This window comes from Numida meleagris, chromosome 11, assembly GCF_002078875.1.
Source record: "Numida meleagris isolate 19003 breed g44 Domestic line chromosome 11, NumMel1.0, whole genome shotgun sequence".
NCBI classification, from domain to species: Eukaryota; Metazoa; Chordata; class Aves; order Galliformes; family Numididae; genus Numida; species Numida meleagris.
In genome coordinates this window covers 19,166,238-19,191,562 of record NC_034419.1, presented here as the reverse complement: position 1 = coordinate 19,191,562, position 25,325 = coordinate 19,166,238, and the positions used below count along the sequence as shown (strand labels likewise).

Sequence of the window (25,325 nt, the reverse complement as noted above, 5' to 3'; positions counted from 1 at the left end):
TTTTCTTTTCTTTTCTTTTCTTTTCTTTTCTTTTCTTTTCTTTTCTTTTCTTTTCTTTTCTTTTCTTTTCTTTTCTTCTCTTCTCTTCTCTTCTCTTCTCTTTTCTTTTCTTCTCTTCTCTTCTCTTCTCTTCTCTTCTCTTCTCTTCTCTTCTCTTCTCTTCTCTTCTCTTCTCTTCTCTTTTCTTTCTTTCTTCTTTTTCTTTTTTGTTTTAATTTTTTGGGTGAGAATTCATTTACAGAAAACTGGCAAACCTGAATTACGCCACATCCATCCTGGCGAGCTGCAGCTCTCCCTTATTGTCGGATGGAAACAAGCTACACTATACTGCACTCCTAAGAGAGAAGCTAGAATGTATTTATTGACATAGCATCCATGTAATGTAGTAATTTAACAGCGACGTAACAAGACTCGAGGTGGCTGGTTACACTTATTTACCGCATAGGGGATGGGACAATGACACCACAGTGACTTCATAGAGCTGAGCGGTGTGAAGGGCAGTGCCTGGGGGTGGATGGCAGCACACCACCACAGGTACAAGTGCTGGCTTTGCCCAGCTCCCTAGTTTCCAGCCATAAACCCGCAGTTCAGGTAAGCACATTGCCATGGCCCTGCTTTGGGGGTCTGATGCGCGTTCCCAGTCTTGAGTCCTGTTCTCTCGACGTGTGATTTTGAATGTTCGGAGCAAACTGAAGGTGTTAATGCCTTGCACTCTGAGGTCTCCATTAATTTGAGCCCGTCGCCTGGAGCAGAGTTTCCTCTCGCTCTCCTGTTTTCATTGCTTTTTGGTTTTTTCAGTTGTAGTTTTCAACAAATGCAAGATTATTGCAGCAGTAATCTCAAAAGCAGGTATTGATCCAGCTCCTTGCTGCTATCCCTGTTATTTTACTGTGTTTTTGTACTATTTACTGGAAACTTAACCGTTTCCAAATATGAGAGAGAAAAGCAACTGAAATACGTACAGAACCAACTTTTCCCTATTGCTCAGTGAGCAGCAGGAATGATTAAGTGAAAACACAATTTCAGAGGTTGCAGTGCCTGTAACAAAATTCTTCTTGTTTTGATAGAAGTGAGAGATGCGACTCCGTAGGTAAAACCAAGCTGAATTTCACACTATGGACATATTTGTTTTTCTTTGGAGTTTAATCTTGATGCAATTTACTCTATTTTCAAAGAACGGCCCTAGGATGGAGGAATACTATGGGTCTCTGCATTGTGCTGAGCTCCAGACAGGGCGCTCTCGCTGCCTTCACTTCCTCGTGCTGTAGTACTCCTTGTCTTTATATTCACATATTTATTGCTTCGCTTTATGTGAATTGGCCTAAATCTTTGCTACCCCTTCTATGTCTTCGAGTGATCAAAATAATCTGGCCTCAGAGAATGATTTCACCAATGGCAAAATCTTTTATTGTGAAATTGCACTGGATGCATGAAGGACTGGGGGCTTATCAGTGACCGTACGTTATCTGTTTCACCCTGTATCAAAACCAGAGGAAATACAGTTGTTTTACAGATTTTTAATAGCCTCTAGGTTTTTACTACACTGAGTGCAATAAAAAAAATCACTGGGAGCTGTAGCAGAAATGCTGAGTCCTGGTTTGCACCAGTGATGGAGCACCTGGTGGGAAGGCAGGGCCAGCCCAGGGGAGCCAGGTGCACGCAATGTACCTGAGTGACCAGGAGGGGTGAAGCCAGGATGCAGCCCTTCCCAGCCCTCATTTAGGGCTTGGCAGTGGAGGTGAGGGTATCCCTTTGGAGATCTCTGTGTACCTGAGGCTTTCCATAGGTAAGCAGCTTCTTTCCTTTGTTTCTGTAGCTACTGCATTTAAGCATATTCTCACTTGCTACAGACTAGGACTTTACTACTATGCTATTATTGCTGTGCTTTCCATCATGTTACAGTATTACAAGAGCTTTCATGCATGCTTGCAGAAGTACTTGTTGTTCATAGTCCAGCAGGTATATGCACAGACACAAAGCCAGCACTGTGCACAGAACTGGAGCTTCCCAATCTGTTTTACCACTTAGTTCCCTTATTTTTCTGATCAAGTAGTTGCTGGAATACTAATCTCCATTCATTTTTTACTAGCATTGCCATGATTTTTGGCTCCTGGGTGTTAAAGAATAAAATGCCCCAGCAGCAGCCCCAACAATCTGCTGAAATACCAACTGTGCAGGGAAAAACTCCTAACAGCCTTTGTTGGATTGGAAACAGCAGTTTTGTGCTTTCGTAGAAATCAAAAAAATACTGCTATGAAAAACCCTGCCTCAGTAATAACACATGCTCACTTTGTCAGATAAGGAGAGTTTAGGCATTAGGTTACACCATCCATCTTAACAATTGCACAGGACAAGAGCATCACATGCGCTACAAGCGGCCCAGCTGGCGGCGTGGGGCTGCACTCCATGTTTCCCAGTGGGAGCTCTGCTCCTGTGAGTCCTGGGTGGAAAAAGTGGGTCCAAAGAAAAGTGCAGACCAGATATCTCACCTCTAGCTCTGCGATCGATTTTGCTTTATTGTGTCATTACTTTTGGGGCATCTGGATTTTCTCCGTTACGAAACATGAGTAGGATACCGATGTTGAACCATTTTGAACAGAAATAGAGAGCCCTGAACAAATATATTCTTGTGTAGCTCCAACCTTGGGACACTCATTACTTTTTCTCTCTGCAGCTCAACATTGCTCAGCAGATTATTCATAATGAGAACGGGTGCAATAGCAGAAATAACTTGTCCTAATGGCACACCGGAGGGAAATCAGGAAGGTTGCCGTCTGCTGAGCAGGTGAGCGAGCAGAGTATTGGCTTGACCAGAGGAGCACGGGAGCTGCAGGTTTTTGCTTGAATTGAACTTTATTTTACTTTTTGTAAAAAATCTTTTCAGGCCGTTGGTCAGGGTGTTTCCACGGCAACTGAAATAATTGTGTTTTGGTGACGGGTCGCAGTGGGGTGCGTTGGGCTCGTGGCAGGGAGCGGGTGGGTGCTCTGAGAGTGAGCAGAGAGGGACGGGGCTCCTCACCGTGATCAGCGATTCCGTAGTGCTCCACTGCCTCATGTGGATATTAAATCAAAAAGCAGCTTATCCGTGGGTGTCACATCTGTGCCCGTGAGATGTGCCGTCAGTATAAGACGTAGCTATAGCTGGAGTAGACAGAAGGAAGCTAATTTCCTTTTCTTCTTGAGGAGATCAATATTCCACAGCAGGGAAAGATTTCTGTTCCCGGCTATAGTTTTATAAACAACATCCCATTACACCTATTATCATAACAACCCTTTTTATCTCCTCCGTCAATATTTGTCTCTATCATGCAATGTATTTCTTCAAAAGGAGAAATCCATCATTGCGGCAAAAGGGAAAAAACAATGCACTAACAGCCCACCTGATAATTTGTACTTGGATCTTGAGGCCCCAAAGTGTTTTTAAGCACTCTTGTCTAAAACCAGAAGGTTGTCTATTAATTATGGATCGGAAATGGCCAAGGAGTTTGGTTCTTCCTGCACTCTTGGCTGTGGCTGCAGGGATGGGGACACATGGCATGGGGATCTCGTGGGCTCCAGCAGCCCCACACAGTGATAAAGCAGCACGCGCATGAGGGGCTCTTCGTGTATTCAAACTCTTGAAATTATCAAATTCGTGATGGCAGAGGCGCTTCAGAAGCCTCAAGGAATGAGTGCAGGCTACGCTCGGGGCTGGCATCTCGTGCTTTCCGCTTGGAAGTTTGGCACCGGGGAGCGGTGCAGGAGTGGTGTTCCTGGAAGCTTTGCTCTGATGTCTTTGTCGCGCTGCTAAGGCTAACCAGCACTTTGTTCTGACACACTGCGGGCTTCGGTTTTGTAAAATATGTACTGGTATAAAAATATCAGGCATCTGCTTAAGGGAGAATGCGTTATTGTTCATCGATATAGCAATTATTTTAACCATTTCTGCTGAGAAAAATACATGAGGATTTCAGATGTATATAATTTCCATTCGCATTCATCTTGAGCTCTACAGAAAAAGTATGTGGTGTATTTTTATTCCGCTCTGACACTGCACACACTTCTGTGCTGCAGACTGCATTGATAACCAAGCCTGCAAAACTGCATATAATGTGTGTAGCACCCCATAATTATAGTTCTTAAATTGCATGATAGATGTCAGGAATAGCAATGTTACTACTTCCTTGCTTAAATATGAAGAGGACAGTGAACAAACAGTACCTGTTCGGCAGCTGAACTCTGTGCTGACATTGTTTGACAGGAAACAGTCTCAGGATCAGAATCCTTACTGTGAACTGCTTTGGTGTAAACCAGTAAGTCTTTCATTATTCAATAGAATGAATAAGAAAACACAGAATAAGTTACCTGTATGTTATTTTTCTTTGCTCGTGGGCAAGGGAGGTATGTTGACGGAGTCAAAACATGAAATCTGTAGCCATCCAGGCCCTTTCCTATTGGTTGGGTGAGATGTCATGAGCATAAATGGGAATGGAGTGGGATGGGATGGAGTAGAGTAGCATAGAATAGAATAGCAGTGAGAGTTGCTGCTGCACTGTGCCGTGCAACCAGGCAGCACGTGCCCAGGCACTGCAGAAGGGAAGTGGGAAATCAAATGTGAATGAGGAAAATGTCCTCAAAGCAGCTCACAGCCCTTGGTGCCTGGCCCCTCAGATACAGGCGAATCACGTCATTTTCAAAAGGTTAACACCTCGGCAGAGCTAATTGCTCCTCTTCCTCTAAATTTGCAGTGTAATTTCTAATTTTTGACTTTGCTACTTATCCTTCAGTTAAATAGATCTTAATAAAACAAATATTTACGCCAGGAGAGCAGAATGTCATAAACACTTAAGGAAAGTGAAGCAAACAAAACGTAATAGCATCAGTATTTAAGGACTGTGAAGTAAATAGAAGAAAAAAAAAACCCAGGCAGATGAAGGAAACTTCCTCAAAAACCTGGTCAAGAAAGCACCATATCAAAAAAATTGTGAGTTATTCATTAATCACTGAGTTGAGTGATTTTTTTTGTGTATTAAACTTTCCTTTCCCATGTTGGGATTCTTTGTCCCCACTTGCTGCCTTCCCCTCGATCTTTATTTTCCTCTTTTCTATGTACAGAATGGATTCTGAAATGTGTACATTTTCCCTAGGGACTGTTCCCTATGTGTACATCTTTGCTAAGTATTCTGTGTCTAATATTTCCGGTACATAGTCCATTTAACATGTGATAGATAGGTGTTTATTAAACAGTGGTTATATTGTCATCCTCCATCAGGTGCAAAACTGCTTCTGTTAGAAAATTCCCCTGGGTGGAAATGTCCCTTGACACAGCTGGCACACAAGGCAGGAGGTTAGCAGGTTGGACTGGGAGGGTGCTGTGTGGACAGCAGCCAGAGCATGGAAGTACAGAACAAGTTTAATTGAGCTGGTGCTCCCATGGGATGGAGCGTAGCTCCAAGAGCCGCACAGTGAATAACAGAGCTCAGCGTTCCCTGGCTGCAGCTGCTGTCCCTGCCTCTGCACTGCTGCTTGGGTGAGGAAACTGCATGGGAGAGCTGTGTCCCAGAGCAACCGCCAGCCCTGTGTGTACAGCAGCTCGGGATGTGGCAGATGTCTCTTTGAGTCTGAGCTGCCTTGCAGGCATTGGGATCGTGAGGGGCATTGTATGGGACTGAAGGAACAGTTTCGACATCGGCCTTTGAAGTGCAAGAAGAAAATGTCTCTGAGACAGTAGCATGTTCTGCAATGGCAAAAAATCCAGGGACGGGAATTTCTGATGCTTGAAGGCAATTGTTAGAAAGGTTTTAAGCATGCAGTTTGCTGCAGAAATCCTGCTGGTATTTGAGCATAACATCTAGCTCAGAAGACCTGTGTGACAATGTGAGCAGCTCAGCTCTTGGGTGCAATCTGCCACGGGCACGGTTTGGGTCAGGTGTATTCACATGGGACTGGTTTCACCTAACAGACACCAGGAGATTGCTCTCAGTTACTGACAGTTACCCTTCACAGCCCCAAGAACCACCTCCTGCTGCTGGTGTGCTCTGGCCATTCCCACTTCACTTGGATGGGAGGATGGAGGACCGGACTTGTACGGTGTGGGCCAACAACATGGAAAATACCAATATCAGCAGTGACAGAGTGAAAAAATCTCAGAAGTTTCCCACAGCCGGCAGCAGGGTGTGGAGCATGGAGCCCGGCTCTGCAGGGTTTCTGTTTCTGTGAATAGTTCTGTAGCAGTGGGATAGGTGTGATTTTGTGACAGTATCACAGGTTCTGTCCCTAAAGGTGTGATGGCATTATTTCCAGGGTGCCCTCGGGCACTAGTAAGACAAACCTGTATGAAGAAGACACGTGTCTGTGTGCATGACCGTAACAGTCAGAATTTCATCTGCTGGATGAAATTCAGGGTTTGTACCTCGTGTGTGCTGCGGAGCAGATTTCCTTCTCCTCTCATCCTTCTTTTTTCATGCTCTAGGTGGGTCTCTGCTTGGGCCAGGCAAAGAAGTGGGTTTGTGCAGTCCTTCATGGTGAGGCTGGACGTGGGACTCAAGAAGGATCTTTTTAATGTTACACGGAAGAAAAGATGTTTTTGCATCTTTTTTTTTCTTTGCAGCCTCTCAGAGGGCATGCAGGTTCTTTATCAGACTTACAAGGCTTATTTGTTTTATTTTATGAATGGTTTTGGGCTAGAGTGCAGCACTCCGTCCTTCCCTGCACTGGCATTTGAACTCTGCGCTACGCAAGGAAACATGGGAGAGGCTGCAGCATCTGAAGTCTGTGCGCATACACACATACATGTGTGTTTATACATTCACATAGACACGTGCATGTACCTTCATTCTGAGCAGGAGCCACACTGGCCCTCTGTGGGCTCGGACCAGAGCTGGGGCAGCTCCACGTGCTCTGCCCGAGCTGCACTGGCAGTGCTGAGTGTGGCTGCACTGGGCGCTGCTGCAGGGTGCCACGCTGCCCTTCCTCCCAGCCAGTGCCCACTGTCTGGTGCCCTCCTCAGTACATCCGTACGCATCCTTGCCCTCTAGTGTCTACAAGTTGTACGTCACCATTATTCTGAGTGAAGGCTTCTTTTTCTTTTTTTAAAGTGAAAGGAATTAGCAGTTCTGGATTATTTCATTATTCACTGTTTCCTGTTTCTTGAAGGTTCCAGATGAGAGGCATACTACACAATGAGCAATTTCTGAGAAGTTCTTTCCATTTATTCCTCAGTTATCTGGAGTCTTGCTTCCTCAGTCTCTCAGGGTTTGCCTGCTGGTTTCTGTGAGTCCCGGCAAACACAGTGCTGATGGGTGACTCCATGCGCAGCGGCTCCAGGGAAGTGTGCTTGGAACAGGTCTCTTGAGGCAAGTGCTGTTGATGATGACATCTAAGGCCTGAAAAAATGTGAAGACTTCAAGTTCAAGCCCACATTCCTTTTCTTACAAACTGCTATGAGTGTTGTGGGTTGTAGGTAGAGGTGGGAGGTCCTGTTAGCTGAACAGGGCCTGTACACTTCCCTGTCCTGGGGTCTCTTCGCTGGAGATCTCTACACTCAGCTGCACATGGGACTGGACACAGTTCTGGGTGTCCACAGTAGAGCGGGGGTTGGGCTGGAGGGGATCCTGTCACATTGCTTGCATCCTCTTTTGTACATATCTCTAGGTTTCTCTGAAGTCATTTTGCTGTAGTTTCCCACAAGAAGGCCACCAATCACAGAGCTGAAGGTCCTTCCTAAATCCTCCAGATCTCACTGTACTGTTGAAAATGCCACTGCCAAACAGAATGCGGCAGCCAGGGATTGGAATTAATGCTGTGATTTCTGCTGTCTTTCTGAGCAAACAGGCACAGATACCAGTAGCACACACAGGTTCATCATACACCTACACTCTCTATACATTGGAAAGACAGAACAGTTTGCCTTATAAAATCCACTGTCTTATTAAAGGGGAAAGGGAAACACAAGAGGAGGAGAGCAAAATTTAATATGATAACAATTCGTTTTAGAGAGTTACAGTAATGCCTTTGAAAGAGTCGAGATACCCCCCCCCCTCTGTTGGCTTGTCAGCTCTGTATGCTTGATTCCTGTTCTAGAGAGGCTGATGTGTCTGTATCAGAGGATGGTGTAAGAATGGTGGAGAGGGATAAATCTGGATGGAGGTAAATACAAGCTGCAAGTAGAGAAAGTGAAGGTTTGTTCCAACTTGGGTCTAGCTTTACCCTGAGCATCTGCTTTCATGTTAAGAAGTCTAGAGTGTTCCTGAATAATGGAAATAAGGGTAAGAGAAGTCCTTGTACTGCCTGTGGTGTGCTCCCTGTGTGAGCTGCAGAGCCTACATGTATGGCTGCTGCACACTGTGGTGCTCTTCTCTGCCTTTGGGTACCCGCTGGGCTTTGCCAGTGTAGTGGACGTCATTGTCTTCTCACCTTTAACAAGGCAGTGTAGTACATGTGTTGTATGAAAGTTGTGGGTGCAGAGCTGCGTGAGCCAAATGCCCCATGCAGACACACTTCCTTGTCAATCACATTTTCCTCCTTTTCCTTGTGAATCCTGTAGTTTTTTGCTGCAGTTTTGAATTGTGTTTTATTGAAGGCACATCACCATTTGCTTAATTAATCAGGAGACACTGTCTTCCAGCCTTCGCACAGGAGATGAGACTGAGAAGTATTTTTAGGACAAGGAATGCTTCTGAAGTAGCAATTAGTGTGTGGGGACCATCGTCACCAGATAAGTGGGTAAACGGATGTAGATAAGACCAATGCACTTGTAGGAAATGTATTTTGTGCTTTGCACAGTCACTCCTTGGCTCCAGCGAGGCTGAACACTTGAGACAGAGCCTCACTACAAGAAGTGATGCAGGCAGTGACCTGTTGGCAGCAGCCAGTGGCTCAGGTGTGGTCCCCTTGAAACAGAGCAGTGTTGATGTGTATGACATTCATGTAATTTCCTGTACTCTCTACAGCCCACCCTGCTGTCTTTTCCTTTCTTGTAGCTCCTTCTAGTCTTCCCACGTCAATAATGTATTAAGCTTTTTTTATGGCTGAGGTGCACTTCTCCAGCTAAGGGTGATACTGGCTGCTTGTTCTTGTGGCAACGGGCACCCAGAGGGAGCCTGGAAGCACCAAGCAGAAGGCACGAAGAGGCCAGAAATACCCTGCTCTTTCACAAAGCCCTGCTGCCTGGCTTTTAACATCCAGTAATCTCTAACCATTCTCCAGCCTTCTTTTCTGGCAGCAGGGAAAGGCACATGCTGTATAATTTATCTGTTCTGAGGCCACATGTGAGAGAGCAGATACAGGATTATAGCAGTGGAAAAGTTAGTGCAAGCCTCTCTTATCTTATGATTTAATATAGTAGGAGGCGGTCATTTTTATAAGTTAAAAAGCAATAGATTGAGATATACATGCAGCACAGATTAACTTAATTTCTTCCTTGAAGGAGCTCATTGAAATGTATGTGATGTTCACTGTTGTGTGAGATGCTGCTCAGAACTTTCAACAACACGATAAAAGCTTGTGGTATGGAGAAAGAGCCGCACTCCTTTGCTGGATCTAATAAATCTTTGGCTGGGACAAAAGCCTGGGACGAGGCCAGACAGAGCCCAGTGCTCACAAGTTATCGGGGGGGGGGGGGGGGGGGGGGGGGGTCATGGAAAGATGCTTGCTCACTGCAGTCACGGTGATCTATGTTACTGTGCATACCAAAACCTTCCTGGAATCTCATATGGGACAACTGTGGGAAATTAGGAAGAAGACACAGACTTGAGTAATTCTTGCAGAGCCCCTGGTGGGGGGAGGCAGGGTCTGAGTGCAGTGTGGGTCAGGGCTGGGAGGGTGTCCCAAGGAGCAGCCATTATCTTGCCACGAATGTTGCATCCTGTGGACAATAATTGACATCACATAGAAAATGGTCCCAAGCCAATCACATGCCAGAAAACACAATTATTGCCTAACAGACCTTAAACAAAAAGCTGATTCATGTGCCATGGTCTAATTACCATGCTTTAGCACTAATTGCAAGATGTGGATAACCAGCCCCAAGTGTCAGGCGATCCTTGTTACATTGCCTTTGGGTACTGCTGGCCATGCAGGGCTCTTGGACACACTGCTGGGGTCTGCTTTGATGACCCTTCCCCTGCTAATACTTTGCAAATCATCTGGTACCAGCCTTGTAGGGCTTCATAGCAGTCAGATAAAAGCCAAGATTTACCTCTTCTAAGACCTCAGAGCTGGGAAGGAACTTGTGGAGGGCCCCGGACCCTGTCCCTGCACAGGGACCAGACAGTGTCAGCAGGGGTTGGGCCAGGGCTGCAAATAATAACCAAGGCCTGCCAAAGGCAGTGGGATGGAGCAGATGACAATTTGTGATGGATGGAATAAGATTAGGTTAACTAAAGATTTTCATAGCAGCTAATGGGTTCAGAAAAATAGCTAAAGCTACTCAAATACATTTTGCACAGACCATTAGGCTGCCAAGAAAACCCATTTGCTCGCTGAATAGCATCAATAGTCCACATGTTATTCACATTGTATAAGTTCTATGAGATGAATTATATATAAAATTAATTGCACTTCTGTAGAATAACTGGCACAAGAAGTCACATTTTGGTAAGTTATTGAAATAAGTTACTTCTTTCTCCTGTGTTTGTAAATGAAAGACAACAGACAAATACATTTTGTACTAAACAAAATAGTCTTTATAAGAGCTCACCTCTACTAAAAGCAGCTTGCCTCTTCTCTGCAGTGCACTTACAAAGCACTGTCTTGAGAGCTGCTTTCTACTTCACATCCCAGTGGCAGGATGGTAAGCTCCTGCTGAAGCTCAGGGACTGTAACAAGGGAAGGTTCTTCTGTTGGCTTTCCATACTTTCTCCTGCTTGTTTTTTTTCTATTAATAGGAATTAGTTGGTAAGCTTCCTCCAGATCCTCCTATCTTAAAATTTCATGAACAGAACAAAAAAGTTTACACTGAGTCACTTATCCATGGGCGAAATGCGTGTTCATGCTTTTCCATATGGTACTACAGTGCATAAATTCATCCCTCACTAAGCACTGCCCACATGTACCCCACAGGGTTTATTTTTTCCTCTTTGACTAACACATGTTCGACAGCTTGAGTCAACCTGTAAAAAAATGTATAAAGGAAGTCACAGCCTCAATAAAACATGCTTTGATGAAGACCTTTAAATTATTGCTGGTTAATTTGAGGCAAACATGGCACATTGGTTCATTGCTAGTCAGAGGAGCTTTATGACAAAGCTGACTGCCTGGAGATGCTCACAGCCTGCCTGGTGCTTGGGCTGGGCCTGCTGCAGGATGCTGCCAGCTGTAGAATGCGCCTGGCTGTAGGAGCACCTTGATGTCGTGTTGCTCTTCCCCGTGATCCTTTGGACTCAAGAGACTCACAGGGAGTAGCATAGATGTTTCAGAGGTACCAGAAGGGGTAGATCCACCCTCCAGGGCAAGATACAGGCCATGTTCCTGTCCAGGGTCAGCACTTCAGCTTGCACTGGTGCATGTCCCAGCTGTCTGTACCACATCCTTTGGCCCAATATCTGAGGCTGCATAACTATATCGGGTACCAAAGAGGGGGGTCCTGATTTTCCACAGGGACATGATTAAAGTCCTCTTAGTGATGAAAAACAGAGTGCTGACCATGATGTCTGTAGGCTACGTACCTATTGCAGGGGAACTACTGATCCCCCAGCCTCTGATAATCTCCCCCAAGGTGCAAGTAGGCTGCACCACTTTGGTCCTACTTGCACCTTCCAAGGCCATTCTATTTTATGGGTACTGGGTTCTACGTTTTCAGGGGCAGGGAGCAGAAGATTATTTTCATTGCTAATTTGGGGTCTTACCCAATTATTGGTGTCCATAATTTGGATCCTAAGTGGTCTCGGTCTCACCTTAGAGCAAGCATCACAGTCTCAGCAGGCCTGGATGATATCAGACAGTTGTATGGGCAGCTCCCACGCTTCAGCAGCTGCCCACATCATCTTTCCTGCATGCTGCAGCTTCTGATGTAACCAGCGGGCGATGTTCTCAGATGGTGAATCCTCAGTCCATTGAACTCGGGCCAGTGTGTCAGCTTCATTGTTTCCTGGTGACTGTAGGGGCTGGTGGTCAGAAACATGGCAGACATGTACAGTCCTGTGTTTAACCACATTCCATATATCTAACCACATATCTCTACCCCAGATTGGTTGGGCATGTCCATTCCTGGGTGGCCCACTGTGCAATCCAGAGAGTGAAGCCCCAGTACACAGCCCAACTATCTGTGCAGATATTCAGTATACTGTCACCGGGTTCCTTGGTGATAACCATCACATGACTTGCAGCTCTGCCCATTGGCTACTCTGACCATCCCCCTCTTCAAACCAGATTGTTTCAGTGGAGAGGTGGTATGCCACTGCTCTCCACTTGCTTGGGTTACCCTTGCTGGACCCGTCCGTATACCAGGCATCTTCAGGAATGGGATATTTCCCTTCCTGAACAGGTCTCTCCTCCTCTCAAGAGCAAGCATTGTCTCTTCTGGTGTAGTATCACTGCTGTGATATGCTACTGGGCCTAGGATCTTCTGGAGTTCTTCTTTTGATGGTGACAGACTACTCCTTTGGCTGAGATAGGTGACCCGTCGTGCCACAGTCTGTGCTTGGGCCACCCCTGTCTTAGGAAGAGTGGGTCAGATCTTTCACCCACCCCTGAACTGGCAAGGTTGTCATAGTTAAGACTTCAGATGTTTGGGTTATTGGCTCTACCACCTGTAATGCGGAGCAGGCAGCCAGTAACTTCTTTTCAATCATACTGTACCTCTCTTCTGCTTCATGCCAAACCTGAGTCCAGAACCCAGCTGGAGTTTGAACAGAATTTTGGCACTGCCATAGGACCCAGCTGAACCCATCCCAAGTTACATAGTCATCTACTTCAGCTGGAAAGGTAGGATCAAATATATCCAGTGCTTGGGCCTGTTTAACAGCTAGTTTTGCTTGTCAGAAGGCCTCTTGTTCTGTTCTCCCCTAATCCCATTTTTGGCCTTTCTTCATGAGCTGATACAAAGGCCTCAGCAGCTGTGCTAGGTGAGGTATAAAGGAACGCCAGTATCCCAATATACCCCAAAATTTTTGCAGCTGCCACGGTGCAGTAGGGACTGGGAACACCTGAACCTTGTCTGTTGTTACACTGGGCAGTGTAAGACTTGGGTCTTTTCTGACCAAACTACACCCAGGAATTTCACCAACAAGCCTGCTCCTTGCAACTTTTTGTGGGTTTATAGCCCACCCTTTCTCTTCTAAATGAGTAGTTAATGAATCTACTGCCTTTCTTAATGCCTCCAGCAAGACGTCAACATGAGATCATCAATATAGTGGTACAGTTTGATGTTCCACTCTGCTAGGTCATGCACCGCTAAGTTAAGACAATATGTAGGTGAATGCATGTGCTTGCGGCAGGACCTGAAAGGTCCAGTGCCTGCCTCCCCACGTAAATGCAAACTGGTCTTGTGATTCTTCAGCAATTGGAATACTGAAGAATGCACTTGCCAAGTCTAGGACACAATGGTAGGTTTCTCCCTCTCTACTCAGTGTGTCCATTAGGGAGGCAATATTAGGTACGGTTGCATGAATGGGTGGCGTGACCTTCTTTAATTCTCTGTAATCCACTGTCATTCTCCATGGGCTGTCTGACTTCCGTACTGGCCATATGGGGGGAATTATATGGGCTACGTGCAGGTCTTATGATCCCTACTTTTTCTAGCTCCTGCACCATTCTAGATATTTCCTCTTGCCCTCTGGGACTCCACACTGTTTAGTATTAGTAATTTGGCACCAATTTGGCAAGTGAATAGGCTCATGTTTCACACGGCCTCTTAATACCGCCTGCACTGCCTGGATACTAATACATCTCTCTCTCAGTCTGAGCTCTCCTACAGCCATCTGGAGAGTCAGACCCCATAGCATGTCTATGCCCCAGTCCCAGAGTATATACTGGGCAACAGACACCTTATACTCCCAGAGTGGGAGACACCCAACCTCCAACCTCTACCATGTCTGGGTTACAGGGATGGTCTGCCCCCCAGACCCACCAACCTTGGAATTAGGTTTCATCACCATAAATAACTGATGTTTCTGCACCTTTGTCAACTAGTGCCATAACTCACTGTATATTCTTTTGGGACCAAAAAATAGTCAGTTTGACATAGGGCCCCGGTCCTGTCTGGGGGGCTGGCATCCCCTGTCGTGCAAGTAGCTGAGCAATTGCCAGTTCTTTTTCCTCAGGTGGCTTGGCCACAGTAGCCCAGCTCACTTGAAGAGGCTTCTTCCTTTTACTGGGAACCAGGAAGTCTTCCAGGTTCCATGATCTTGTTGGTATTTTTTCCAATAATTCTCACCTCTGGTTTTTGGGGGATATTTTGAAACTTTTTCTCGTCCTTCAACTGCCTCCATAGCTAGAGTAGAACATGATTGGGCTGAAGATCAATTTTAGCAAATTGAACCACAGCCTGGATTAAGTCATTAAACATCTGCTGTCAGGATATCTGCATGGGTCCCCACTGAGGAGTCTGTGGAGCGGGTCTCCTGGTTTTAGTTACAGGGAGGACCTCGGCCCCTTCCAACGTTTGGATATTGCACCTGTTCCAAAGGCGCTCTGTCTGCCCCAGATCAGCCACCAACTGGGTGGCTTGTTGGATGATGGCCTTCAAGGCCACTAAAGGGTTCAGTATGGACACCAGTGTGCCATACTAGTGAGGAGGAGCTTGTTGTAGCATGCAGTCCCTCATTCCTGCTGAAAATGTAACCAGGCCAGGACTCTTGAACCCGTCATCATAAATGGCCTCCTTCATCCCTAGCTCTCCGATATAATTTTGGAGTTCTTCCACTGAGGTCCATAGGCTGGTATTTATCAGTACGTCACTTCTGTTCAGCCATGTGATTATACATGTTGCCGTTATCCACTGAATTAGAGAATCATTCTCATCGCTACGTATTACCATCGCATACAGCCTCTGAGGGCCAGAGGAGGGGTAATGGATGCCGGTTTGGAAGTCTCAGGCCCATTAATTATCACACTTTCAGCCCCCATATCCCATAACCTCAAAAGCCAGGCTGATGTGCTCTCTGGGGATCTTTGTGGGAATTGTTGCAACAAATCCTCAAGCTCAGTGGCTGCGTGTGGGCACGCCATTATGTGTAGTGTGGTATGTGCAGGGGACCACTCTTTGGGTGCCAACCAGGCTGGTCTGTCCCAGATTTTCTTTGTCTTTTGAGTTATTACTGGCCTTATCTCTAGAGGATCTGAGGTTCCAAGATCTTCTAGTTGGATTTTAGTCTGCTTGGCCTTCTCCTGGTTCTTGGATTCAGCTAGGATCCAAGGGTCCTGCTGATCCAAGTCCTTTTCCCCTCCTAATGATATGCGTCTTAATTTCAAAGGGGAAGTTCCATTTGAAGGGGAGGCAGTTTGCCCTGTCAAACATGTAATTTCATTTTCCAGTTGTCTAATATGGGCTTTTAAAAGCTCATTTTCATCTTTTAATCTTCCTTCAAAAAATGATACGCATTAATAGGGAGTAGCAGCAGCCATGCCACAGCAGATGCTGCTGCTACTCTTTCCTCAGTTGTCAAAAGATTTTGTCCTAACTTATTCAAGAAGCCACTTTTGAAGGGGATTTAATAATGGGACCATTGTCCCTTATAGGTCCCCATTCTTCAATAACCTGTGCGGAACTTAGCCACAGGGAACCCAGGAATCTGAGTTTTCCCCCAGTTTCTCTTTCGGTGTATTAGTGGTCTCAGGGACCACTGGCACCATTTTCTTCAGATAATCCATTCTAAAACAGTATCTGGCTGGCTCACCAAGTGTAACACTATAATGTGATGGAAAGTACAGCAATAATAGCAGGGCAGCAAAGTCTTTGGCTACAGCAAATGAGGACAACCGCAAATGCAACAGCTGTGAAAACAGAAACAAAAAGGAAAAAAAAAAATACTACTTACTTTAGGAAGGCCTCAGGTAGGCAGAAAACTTCAGAGAGATACCCTCTGCTCCACTGCCAATCCCTAAATGAGGGCTGGGAAGGGCTGCATCCTGGCTCCACCCCTCCTGGTCACTCAGGTACATTGCATGCACCTGAGCTCACCTGGGCTGGCCCTGCCTTCCCACCAGGTGCTCCATCATCAGTTCAAACCATGATGTAGCATTTCTGCTACACGGATGCTGAGTGTCTGATGTCCAAGGAGCAGCTCAGTTTTTTTGATCTTGATCATTACAGATCTGAAAGTCTTAAGCAAAACATGGGCCAATCCCATTGTTTTAATGTCAGAAACTCATACAAATATAGTTTTCTTTTTTGCTTAGTCCCTGAGATTAAGGAAGATTTTTACCCTTTGGAGTGGTAAAAGCACCAGCAAGGATTAAAGGCAGCCTGCTTAGCAGCAGCCTTGGTATGTTTCTGCCAGCAGGGACTGAGCCTGGCTCTTTGGGACTGAAGCCCTGAGCACCTGCCCAAATTAAAACCTAGAAGCTGATAGTGTGGTTGCAGAAACCTGATCGGTCCCCACCGCCCGTGGCAGTGTCACCGGCCTCTCCATCACTGTGCTCAGCACCGCGTCCTCCCGCTGCCTGAATTCCCACATGACAGGGCCCCAGCGGAGGCCCAAAATAAACATTCTGTACTGAGTAAAAGTCCTGCTGGCTGTAAGTCAGCACTTACCATTTTAGCTTTAAGTAACACCAGGGTAAAAACACAGTCATTAATATTCACTCTGTGATCTTTCTGTCTGCAAAATGAACGAGTATCCAGGCAAAAATGCAGTCTGAACTTGCTTTTATGAATTGTATTGAACAGGCAGGCTTTGTAACAGCACCCTGCTAGCAAAGGGGAGGCCGTGTCTGTAAGCATGTCATCCTGTGTGCCACGCACCTCTTGGTGAAGGTGCAGTACAGAGGCCGTCAGAACTCGTGAGACATCCCTGCATACAGATAAATAAATCACAGAATCACAGAAGGGCAGGGTCAGAAGGGACCGTCCTGTTCCAACCCCTGCCTCACTGGTTGGCCCCGCCAGCTCAGGATGCCCAGGGCTGCCAGCATCTCTGCCTGCAGGATGGCTGAAGTGCACGTGGGTCACTTCCCATGCTGCTCTCACCTGCGGTTCCCAGTGTGCAGCAGAAGGACACAGCAGCATCACACAGATGGGTCATGGGTCTGTGTCCCAGGGTCTGGTCTCATGGGTGGATGGTAGCAGGAGCCATGTCCCTCGGCTGCAGGCTGGCTGTGCTCCTGCCATCGCTGGGCCTGGGTTTGCCTGGACACCTCAGCAAGGCGCTGCTTGGCCTGCAGAAGCCGAAGGGCATGAGATGCTCTCCTTTTGCTTCTTTCTTTTGTGGTTGTAACAACCCTTACCTACACAGCCGGGGCTCAGATGCGCCTTGTAATTCATGCACTTTCATCTTTTCCCCTATTTTAGTATAGTTTGCCTGAGGCAGTGCCCTTGGCTGCAGTGCTGTGGATCCCAGGGTCAGACGCAGCACTGTGAAGCCGCCCTGTGATGCGGAGCTGCAGGCCAGGGAGAGGGTTGTGGGGACCACTGGTGTTCCGTGGGTTGAGCAGAATGGCCCCACCGTGCTTGCTGCTGCCCGCTGCCCTGGGATCCAGCCACGTTTGGCAGGGCAATTCTGCACCACATGAAAACCTTGGCTTAAAACCATTCTCCTCCTCTCACTGAATAAAGCTAAGATCTGTTCACGAGTCAGGCAAAAAAATGAGAGACACCAGGCATGACCGTGCTGGACTCAGCCCCCCTGGGTGCCACCCTTAGTGTGTGCATCTTGATCAGCCCAGTCTGGAAATGAGAATGGATATTTGTTCAGAAATATGCATCAGAACAGTGACTTTGTGAGAAATGTCAAGCGCATTCTTCATATCCTTGCGAAAAAATGGCTGTTTTTCTATTTCGTTCTATTACTTCATAATACTTAGGGCCTACCACACGTGACGTATGCAGGCAGCAGCATATGTAGGTTATCATCCTTTTCTGCCATCTGCTCACTGACACCCAATCTGCACCTCACTGCGCCGCTTGTATATGTCCAGACCAAAAAATACGGGTGTTTTTTTACCTGCATCACACCCACATTGTAGGTTTAAAATTGCTTGCAAGAACTTGCAGGTGTGCAGCAGAGACCAGAGGAATGGCCCGGGATGCTGCTGCCTGCTCCCTTCCATAAGGGAGTGCTGGGCCGGGCAGTGCTGCAGGGATCCTGGCACGCAGAGCAGCAGGGAGGCAGCAGCGCTCCCCCCGCCCTCATCCGGCATTAATAGTATTAATTGCACATCTAGCACAAAGAGCAATTATCAAAACATTCTGCTAAGCATCTTATCCAATAGACTGTTTACTGAAAAACACTCAACTGTATCAAAGCCCTTACAGAAAGCTCTTAGAAATTAATAAAAACGTTTGATTAGCACTTTCATGGATGCACAGATTCTGTATATGGCTGTATTATAGTGCATTTAATTATATATAAAGGCAATTAATGTCACAAATGAAAACTAAGCTCTGACTCAGCCTAAATAATTGTCATTATCCATCACATAGCATGTCCAGAAAGCTTAACTCCGCAATAATATTTATGAACAATAAACTTGGCACTAACTCACTCATACAATTTGGGCAAGATTCAGCCCATGTAATAAATGGCATCAAAAAAACCCCACTCCGTTCCCTCAGGAATTTTGGAGTGGGCCTTTTTCCCGGTATGCTCACCACAATATTAGCAATGAACGTTATTCCCGGGTGTGCTCAGGTGGGTTCCGCCACGTCGCAGCGCGGCTGCCTGCATGCATGTGTGCATGGTCCTCTCTGACTCTGCATGCATTCTCCTCCAGTGTCTGTCTGTCTGTCTGTATCCAGGCTGCACTATTCTGCTGTATGTCTCGCCGTGCCCACAGGCACAAGATCATGGCTTCTGGGAGAGAAACCCCACCAGCTCTCCTTCTCTAACTGAAGTCCTTCTTCCTCATGAAACTGCATGTTGCCATCAGCTGTCACGTGCATGACACTGCCCGTGCCAGCAGAGGCCCGCCACCTGTGGCTGACACAGCAGCACGCGGATGGGGACAGCAAGCCACACCGCTGTGCCTGTGTGTGGGACTGCTGGAGATGCTCTGAAAGCAAAGGTAACGCCGCACTGCTGCGAAGCACAGTCCTTTGTAAAGCAAAGGACTCAAATGGAGCTAAGGGCTCAGTTTTGGCTTGAAAACCTGCTGTGTGAGTGTAATAGTACAGTGTGACTGCTGGGGTGGAAAACTGAACACTGCAGCTTCACACCTGCACCCTGCCAGAGCCCAGAGCTCTGCTGTCACCTCTGTGACTCCCTCCAGAGGTCAGATACAGAGAGGGAGAGTCGGTCCAGAAGCCAACGAATGCACTCACATTATTAAGCACCAACATTCATGCATAAATGCATGCTTTTATAAACTGTATTTGTGTGTGTAACACAAATAGTTATCTCTAGATGCAGATTCATGCATACATGTATGGCTACTCACGTCCTTCATTAATAAATGCGGTACAGTAGGGGTGCATGAGGACAGGTCTGCACTGCTTCACTCTGTGGTGGTTGTGCCGCTGGGAGCTGTGCCTACAGGGCCCGACTGCACCGCAGAGCTGCAGCAGAAGGTGCTGAATGGCAGAGACCAAAGCCAGCACAGCACGTTCCGTGCAGGACTCTGACACAGGGAAACATGGCAGGCTGTTCATGCCTCCCTGGTTTACGCATTTTTTCAGGCAGTGATCGGACTGGAAAGCCATTCGTGCCAGATAGCTCATTTGAGAGTGACTCTGTGTTAACCTGGGCTTTGGGTTGTGCTGGATCTAACGTAACACGAGCTGGGAGAGTGAACTGAAAAACAGAACCAGCCCCAATGCACAGCACTCCAGTCCTGCAGCATGTGTTCCTCTACCTCCTCCCCACCCCCTCCCTTCAAAAAAAGGGAAGAAACCAACAGACCAATTTTTGCACATTCAGAAAAAAAAAAAGTCTTTGTAGGAGTCTTACTGTTTGATGGCTACACACTTACCGCAGAATGACGCTGGCTCTGCCCTTGTGTTTGTGGTCTGTGTAGACAAAATGGATAATGCTGCAGAGCCACTCTGTCTTCATTATTTGTTGGGTTGGTAATTCATTTCTTGCTAACAAAGCCTTCACTTGGATGGAACGTCATCTTTTGTCTGCTGTAATTCATGATTGTATCTGTGAATATTATCACAGCCATGGAAAGCCGAGCAGCACCCCCAGCCCGCAGGGCTGCCTGTGCATTTGGTCCAGCTCTGCCACTGAGGTCTTCATCGCCATGCGCCAGGGCTGTCCCGCAGCTGTCAGAGTCTCTTTTGATGCTGATTAACTTCATCAGTATAATTGATCAAGTTGTCTAGAGAAAATGGGAGGCTAAACGCTTTGCAAAGCAATCGTCAGATGGCACCCAAAGCGGTTTCTGTGCCGCAGGCAGCACCAGGTGCCGTGCTGCAGTCTGAATGAGCTTCCTCTCACCTCTTGTCTCAATGCTTTCCCTTTTCCCCCAGCTCACTCAACAATTGCCTGGTAGATTGACTTTGATTACTTGTTGATTTAACTGCGTTTCGGTGGCTGTTGGAAAGAATATCCTTGAATGTCGTCAAGAAGACTCAACAGCTGAAGAGAGCAACCCGAGCCATGAAACACAGACAGGCGAGGTGGGCTCTCCACGTGGCTGAGCGCCAGCTTCCAGCGCTCGGTCCAGGTCCCAGCTCTTAGAACTGCAATTTGGCTTTCCTTCTTTCCCTCCCCTTGTCCTCCCGCTCTTCTCCCACACCTGATTTCAGCTCACGCCCCAGGTCCGACGTGATGGGGTTGTGCTGGTGGCCCACATGGAGCCCCAGGGGGTTGGGATTTCCAGCGATGTCACGAAATAAACTGTAGTCACAAGGGGGGGAGGGGGAGGGAACAACTGAAAAAATATATTTATTGGAGTAAATAAAAAAAAGTTAACCAAAACCCTTTATTGATACATTCTTGGATAATATCACAAGATCGAGAGAATGGAAAGGAAGGGAGGAGGTCGCGGCAAAGATTGGTTTCACTAAATTGGCACATAAGCAGCAAGATTAACGAAATTACTTATTACAAACAGTATAAAACATACATGCTTTGTAAGTCCTTACCACACTGGTCAGTCATGGTGGGGCATCAACAAAGAAAAACCTCAAGACATGTAAAAGCCATATTCTTCCTTCCAAATATCATAAGAATTATTGAAATTATTGCAAAATAGTCATATACCTTAAATAAAATAACAAAATAGAACACAAATACAAATATCAAACATAAATTATTAACATGTACCATAAAATACATTACTGGCATGCATTCCAAATATCAAGACCTGTACTAAAACTCAGCAAAAATCCCATTTGCGTCCTCCGCAGCCATCGACGTCGGGGGGGCTAACCTCGCCAGCACAGTTTTTGGTCTTTAAATTCTTTTTTGTTTGTTTGTTTCGTTAAAAAAAATAACGTATATGGATTGCGGTGATACAATAGCAATCATACAAGTCATGTACATAGGTCTTTTAGATCCTTAATTTTTTTTTTTTTTTTATGTGCTGTCTCAGAGAATAGGGCCTCAATGAAACTGTGCATTCAAAAAAACAGTGACCTCGAAACAACATGGATGGCAATATGCAAAAATCCTCACAAACTGTACAGAAAGTTCAAAAACTTGCAGTCTGGAAGTACATAGAAAGACAGAACAGCCCCTGTGAGTCCTCGCAGTGCCGGGGAGCGCTCCTCCCGTGCCGTGGGCTCGGCAGCTCCGTGGCGGAGCAGGGCCAGGCCGCGGCCCCATGCCCGCACCTCCCGCGCCCAGGCCACGCCGGGCACACGGAGCGGCCGTGGGCAGCAGCTCCCGGCGCGGCCCGGCCTCTGCTCGCGGCGGGGCCGGCTGGAGGCCTGTGCCCGCAGCGGGTGGAAGTCCTCTCCGTCCTCACGCCTGTGGCGGAGCGGGCTAGATAACCAGGTTGTTATAACTGACGTACTTCTTTTTTGCAGCAGGGCCTGAAAGACAAGCGGGAAACAGTCACCAGAGCAGTCAGCAAAGGCCTCCGTGAGGAGACTTGTTGCTGTTCCTCGGGTTGGGAACACGCGGCCAAGCAGAGCTACAGCGGTGGCGGGGCCCCATTGGCGCAGTCAGCAGTGAGCCCTTCCCTTGGGCCGGGCACCTGCTGAGATGTCCTAACGAGATGCCATGCAAGATTTTAGGATTTTTTCCAACAATTACATTATCACCAACTTCTTATATCTCCTGGGCTAAAGCTGGCTTTCTTGTGGAAAAAAAATAGCGATTCCTGTTCCAGATTTATGACTTCTGGGATTTTTTCAATGTGGGGATCAAGGCACCAGCATTCCTAATTATGGCCTTCAAATTAAATCTGTTTTCAAACATAAATTAGTAAAACCAGCCAGCACCTATATTGTGAACAATGCTACGCATTTCTGTCAGTAAGAGTTGCAAATATCTGCAGCTAAATACTGAGCAAAATGTGGTGCAATACCCTGGCAACACTAACAGCTTAGGGACTTGGATGGCAAGTTCTCCATCAGGCACGTTAACAAAAACATCACTGTTGATATGCAGATTCTGTAACGAGGATGTGACTACATGCCCTGAGCTGACGGGGTTTTGTATTGAACTGCATTCAGTGACTAAAGAGAAGGCCTTCCTCCTCTCCTAAAGAACCTTCTTTATAGCATTACTCTGAAACCCCATTTATCTGTTCTACCGTGCTCTACACGAGAGTCAGTGCTGTTTGCTCAATCAAGGCCTGATCCTGCAAAACGCTGATCTTCAATTCCCATTAACTGCTCTGGGGCGTGAAGGTGTTCAACACATGGGAGGATGAAACTCATTATCCTGCAAGACTAGACCGCAAATATCCAATAAACTATGGTATACTATTAAATGCTGAAGAGAGGTAAAATGCAATTGGAAAAAAAATGTATAATCAGGAAATGAGTTGCAAAGTAATTACATGTATTATTTTGTGATCTACTTCAGCTTTATCCATTACATGCTCCAATTTCAAATAGCAGCAGAGTTCCTATAATAGAGATTTTGATACTCTCTGTCGCTGGTTCATGTAACGTCACCCCTCCATCGCTTACAGGGCTTTCACTCTACCATCCAGCAACCCTGAAATTCTGCTTAATGAGTTTTCTCACAAATTCTACCACAGCTCCTCATCTCTCATTTTCAATGCGACAATGAACCACCAGTGCCAAGTGAACTCAACTAAGAAATATTTTGATAGTGTGTACCCCTGTAACCTCTCTGTGAAAAGACGAGCTCCACACATCTCAGTCCTAGACAATAAAATTATTTCTGGAACTGCTCTGTTTCAACAGAAAAATGTAGTCGACAGAAGCATCATCCATAATTCTGATAAAGCGATCAATAAAAGCTTCATGGTAATTCTAGGAGAGCGAAGATGATCTTCCCTGGTTCTTAAGACTGAAGAGATCACATCTCTCATTGCACAGCTGGTGCACTTCACAGCTGCTCCTGCACTGACGCCAGTAACTCGGAGCCCAGCTGAAGCACGCCTTGCAGACAAGCTCCGGTCTCCATATGAAGACATCAGGAGAGTGGCGGTCTAGCTCGATAATGAGTGTCAGCTCTTCATTATCATTGGGCAATTAGCACCAGGTACAGATTTGATTTTTTCTCAAAGAAATTAATTTACATGAAGATGAGGAATGCTAATGAAACATCAGCATTACCAGAACTCACCATGCTTTAATCCATGATACATGAGCACGCCCTGTTCTTTAAGGGGAAAACAGATACAGATCTCATTCACCGTGCTGCTGTTCGTGTTAATAGATGACGGCTTTCCAACACTGAAAACAGACTGTCCTCTCACAAGTAACATATACATGGTAATTAAGATACATATAATTATGTCAACCTCAGCTGGCCGCAGACGTAGCTGTACTGGAGGCGAGCCAGTAGCTGTGTTACGCAGAACGCACAGTGCTGGACCATACCTCCAGAGCAGAGGCACACACACCAACTGCATCCCATTTCCTGAGGTCAGTGCACAGAAACAAGCCAACAAGCGCTGCGATAAACGTGGGCTGCTAGCTATTTTTAAATATAGGCTGCCCTGTAGAAAGGAAACGTTCTGGATACAGACTGACTGCTTATTTGCAAATAAACTGCTCTTGAAGAATTTGTATCTTGTAATTTGTTTTTAGAAAGGGTGACTTTCTGTTACAAGGGGCTACATGTTGCTGTTTGTGACACGGGTCTTCTTCTCTAATTGTGGTAAATAGCAACAATGTTAGCAGCGGAAGAATACAAGCCATCTATACGGACAGGGCAGCTGAACTGGAAACAGTCTCCAGGCCCCAGTCCAGACGGAGGTAACCACCTCACCTAAGCTTTCACACCCTTGTCAAGCACAGCTCAGCACAGGGTTCTTCAACTCCCACTATATTATGCCTTAACTTTGCTCCACTTAAATGAAAATTGTTTTGTCCACATTACACTGGAAACCACTCGAGGCTGTCACACTTCCAAAAGGATGTGAAGATCTGCTCCAGGGACCCACAGAATGCTGGACATGCCAAGACACATTACTGCTGATACTTGGTAGTGACAGAAGGAAGAGGCAGTTTTAAGAATGTTACGCTTACTCTCAATATGAAAGTAATCAGAAACTTTCAATAAGCAAGAAGTCAAGAGCAACACCTTCCAATAAGGCCTGAAATGGAACTGACACACAATTTGCCAGCAGCTGGACTGCTGGGAGCACAGAGAAGGCACCGCAGTCACCACAAAGCCCAGGCGTTTCATGGCATGGCACTGATTTTAAGGATGCGACTGCATTCAAGATACCAACAAGCAATGCTTGCAGATGAGCTAACATATTAATTTACAACTGTTACGTGTTGGTTGTTGGTATCTTGTATGCAATGGCCTTTTCCATTCTCCAGGAACAGATCCCCGCCCTCTTCACGTGCAGGCACCCACTGCAAGCTGCCCTCGCACCGCCTGCAGCCGAGCAACCCGCTGGGAAGAACGTGCTTGTGCTTACTGCAGGTTATGGAAATGAAGCCAACCTGCGCATCCACACATGGAAAATAAGCACTATTTATTCAAAACACAAGAATTTATCAGAACTCTTCCTTTTTCAGATATTACCCAGCCACCCCAACGGGGCATGGGGCAGTTATAGTCTAGGCCTGTCCCCTGCCATAAGTGGATAACAGGATTTGAAGTGACTGTATCGCCTGTGCCAACAACATATTAAAAACAAATACACAG

General features: G+C 46.4%; 1 protein-coding gene and 2 long non-coding RNA genes across 3 annotated transcripts in view; 2 read left to right on the top strand and 1 right to left on the bottom strand.

The window, feature by feature from the left end:
- Positions 1 to 25,325, top strand: part of LOC110405086 — a 142,736-nt gene that overhangs the window by 101,635 nt on the left and 15,776 nt on the right. The window lies entirely within an intron of this gene.
- Positions 231 to 24,228, top strand: LOC110405088. Its single transcript, XR_002442679.1, has 3 exons — positions 231 to 591; positions 2,675 to 2,785; positions 20,546 to 24,228. It is a non-coding gene; the product is annotated as an uncharacterized LOC110405088 (long non-coding RNA).
- The window catches only part of GRM7 (glutamate metabotropic receptor 7), a 239,030-nt gene continuing 234,686 nt past the window's right edge, over positions 20,982 to 25,325 (bottom strand). The window contains exon 11 of the mRNA XM_021410011.1: positions 20,982 to 22,054. Coding sequence (XP_021265686.1) covers positions 22,005 to 22,054 — 50 coding nt within the window. The 3' untranslated portion in view covers positions 20,982 to 22,004. The remainder of the gene's footprint in view (positions 22,055 to 25,325) is intronic.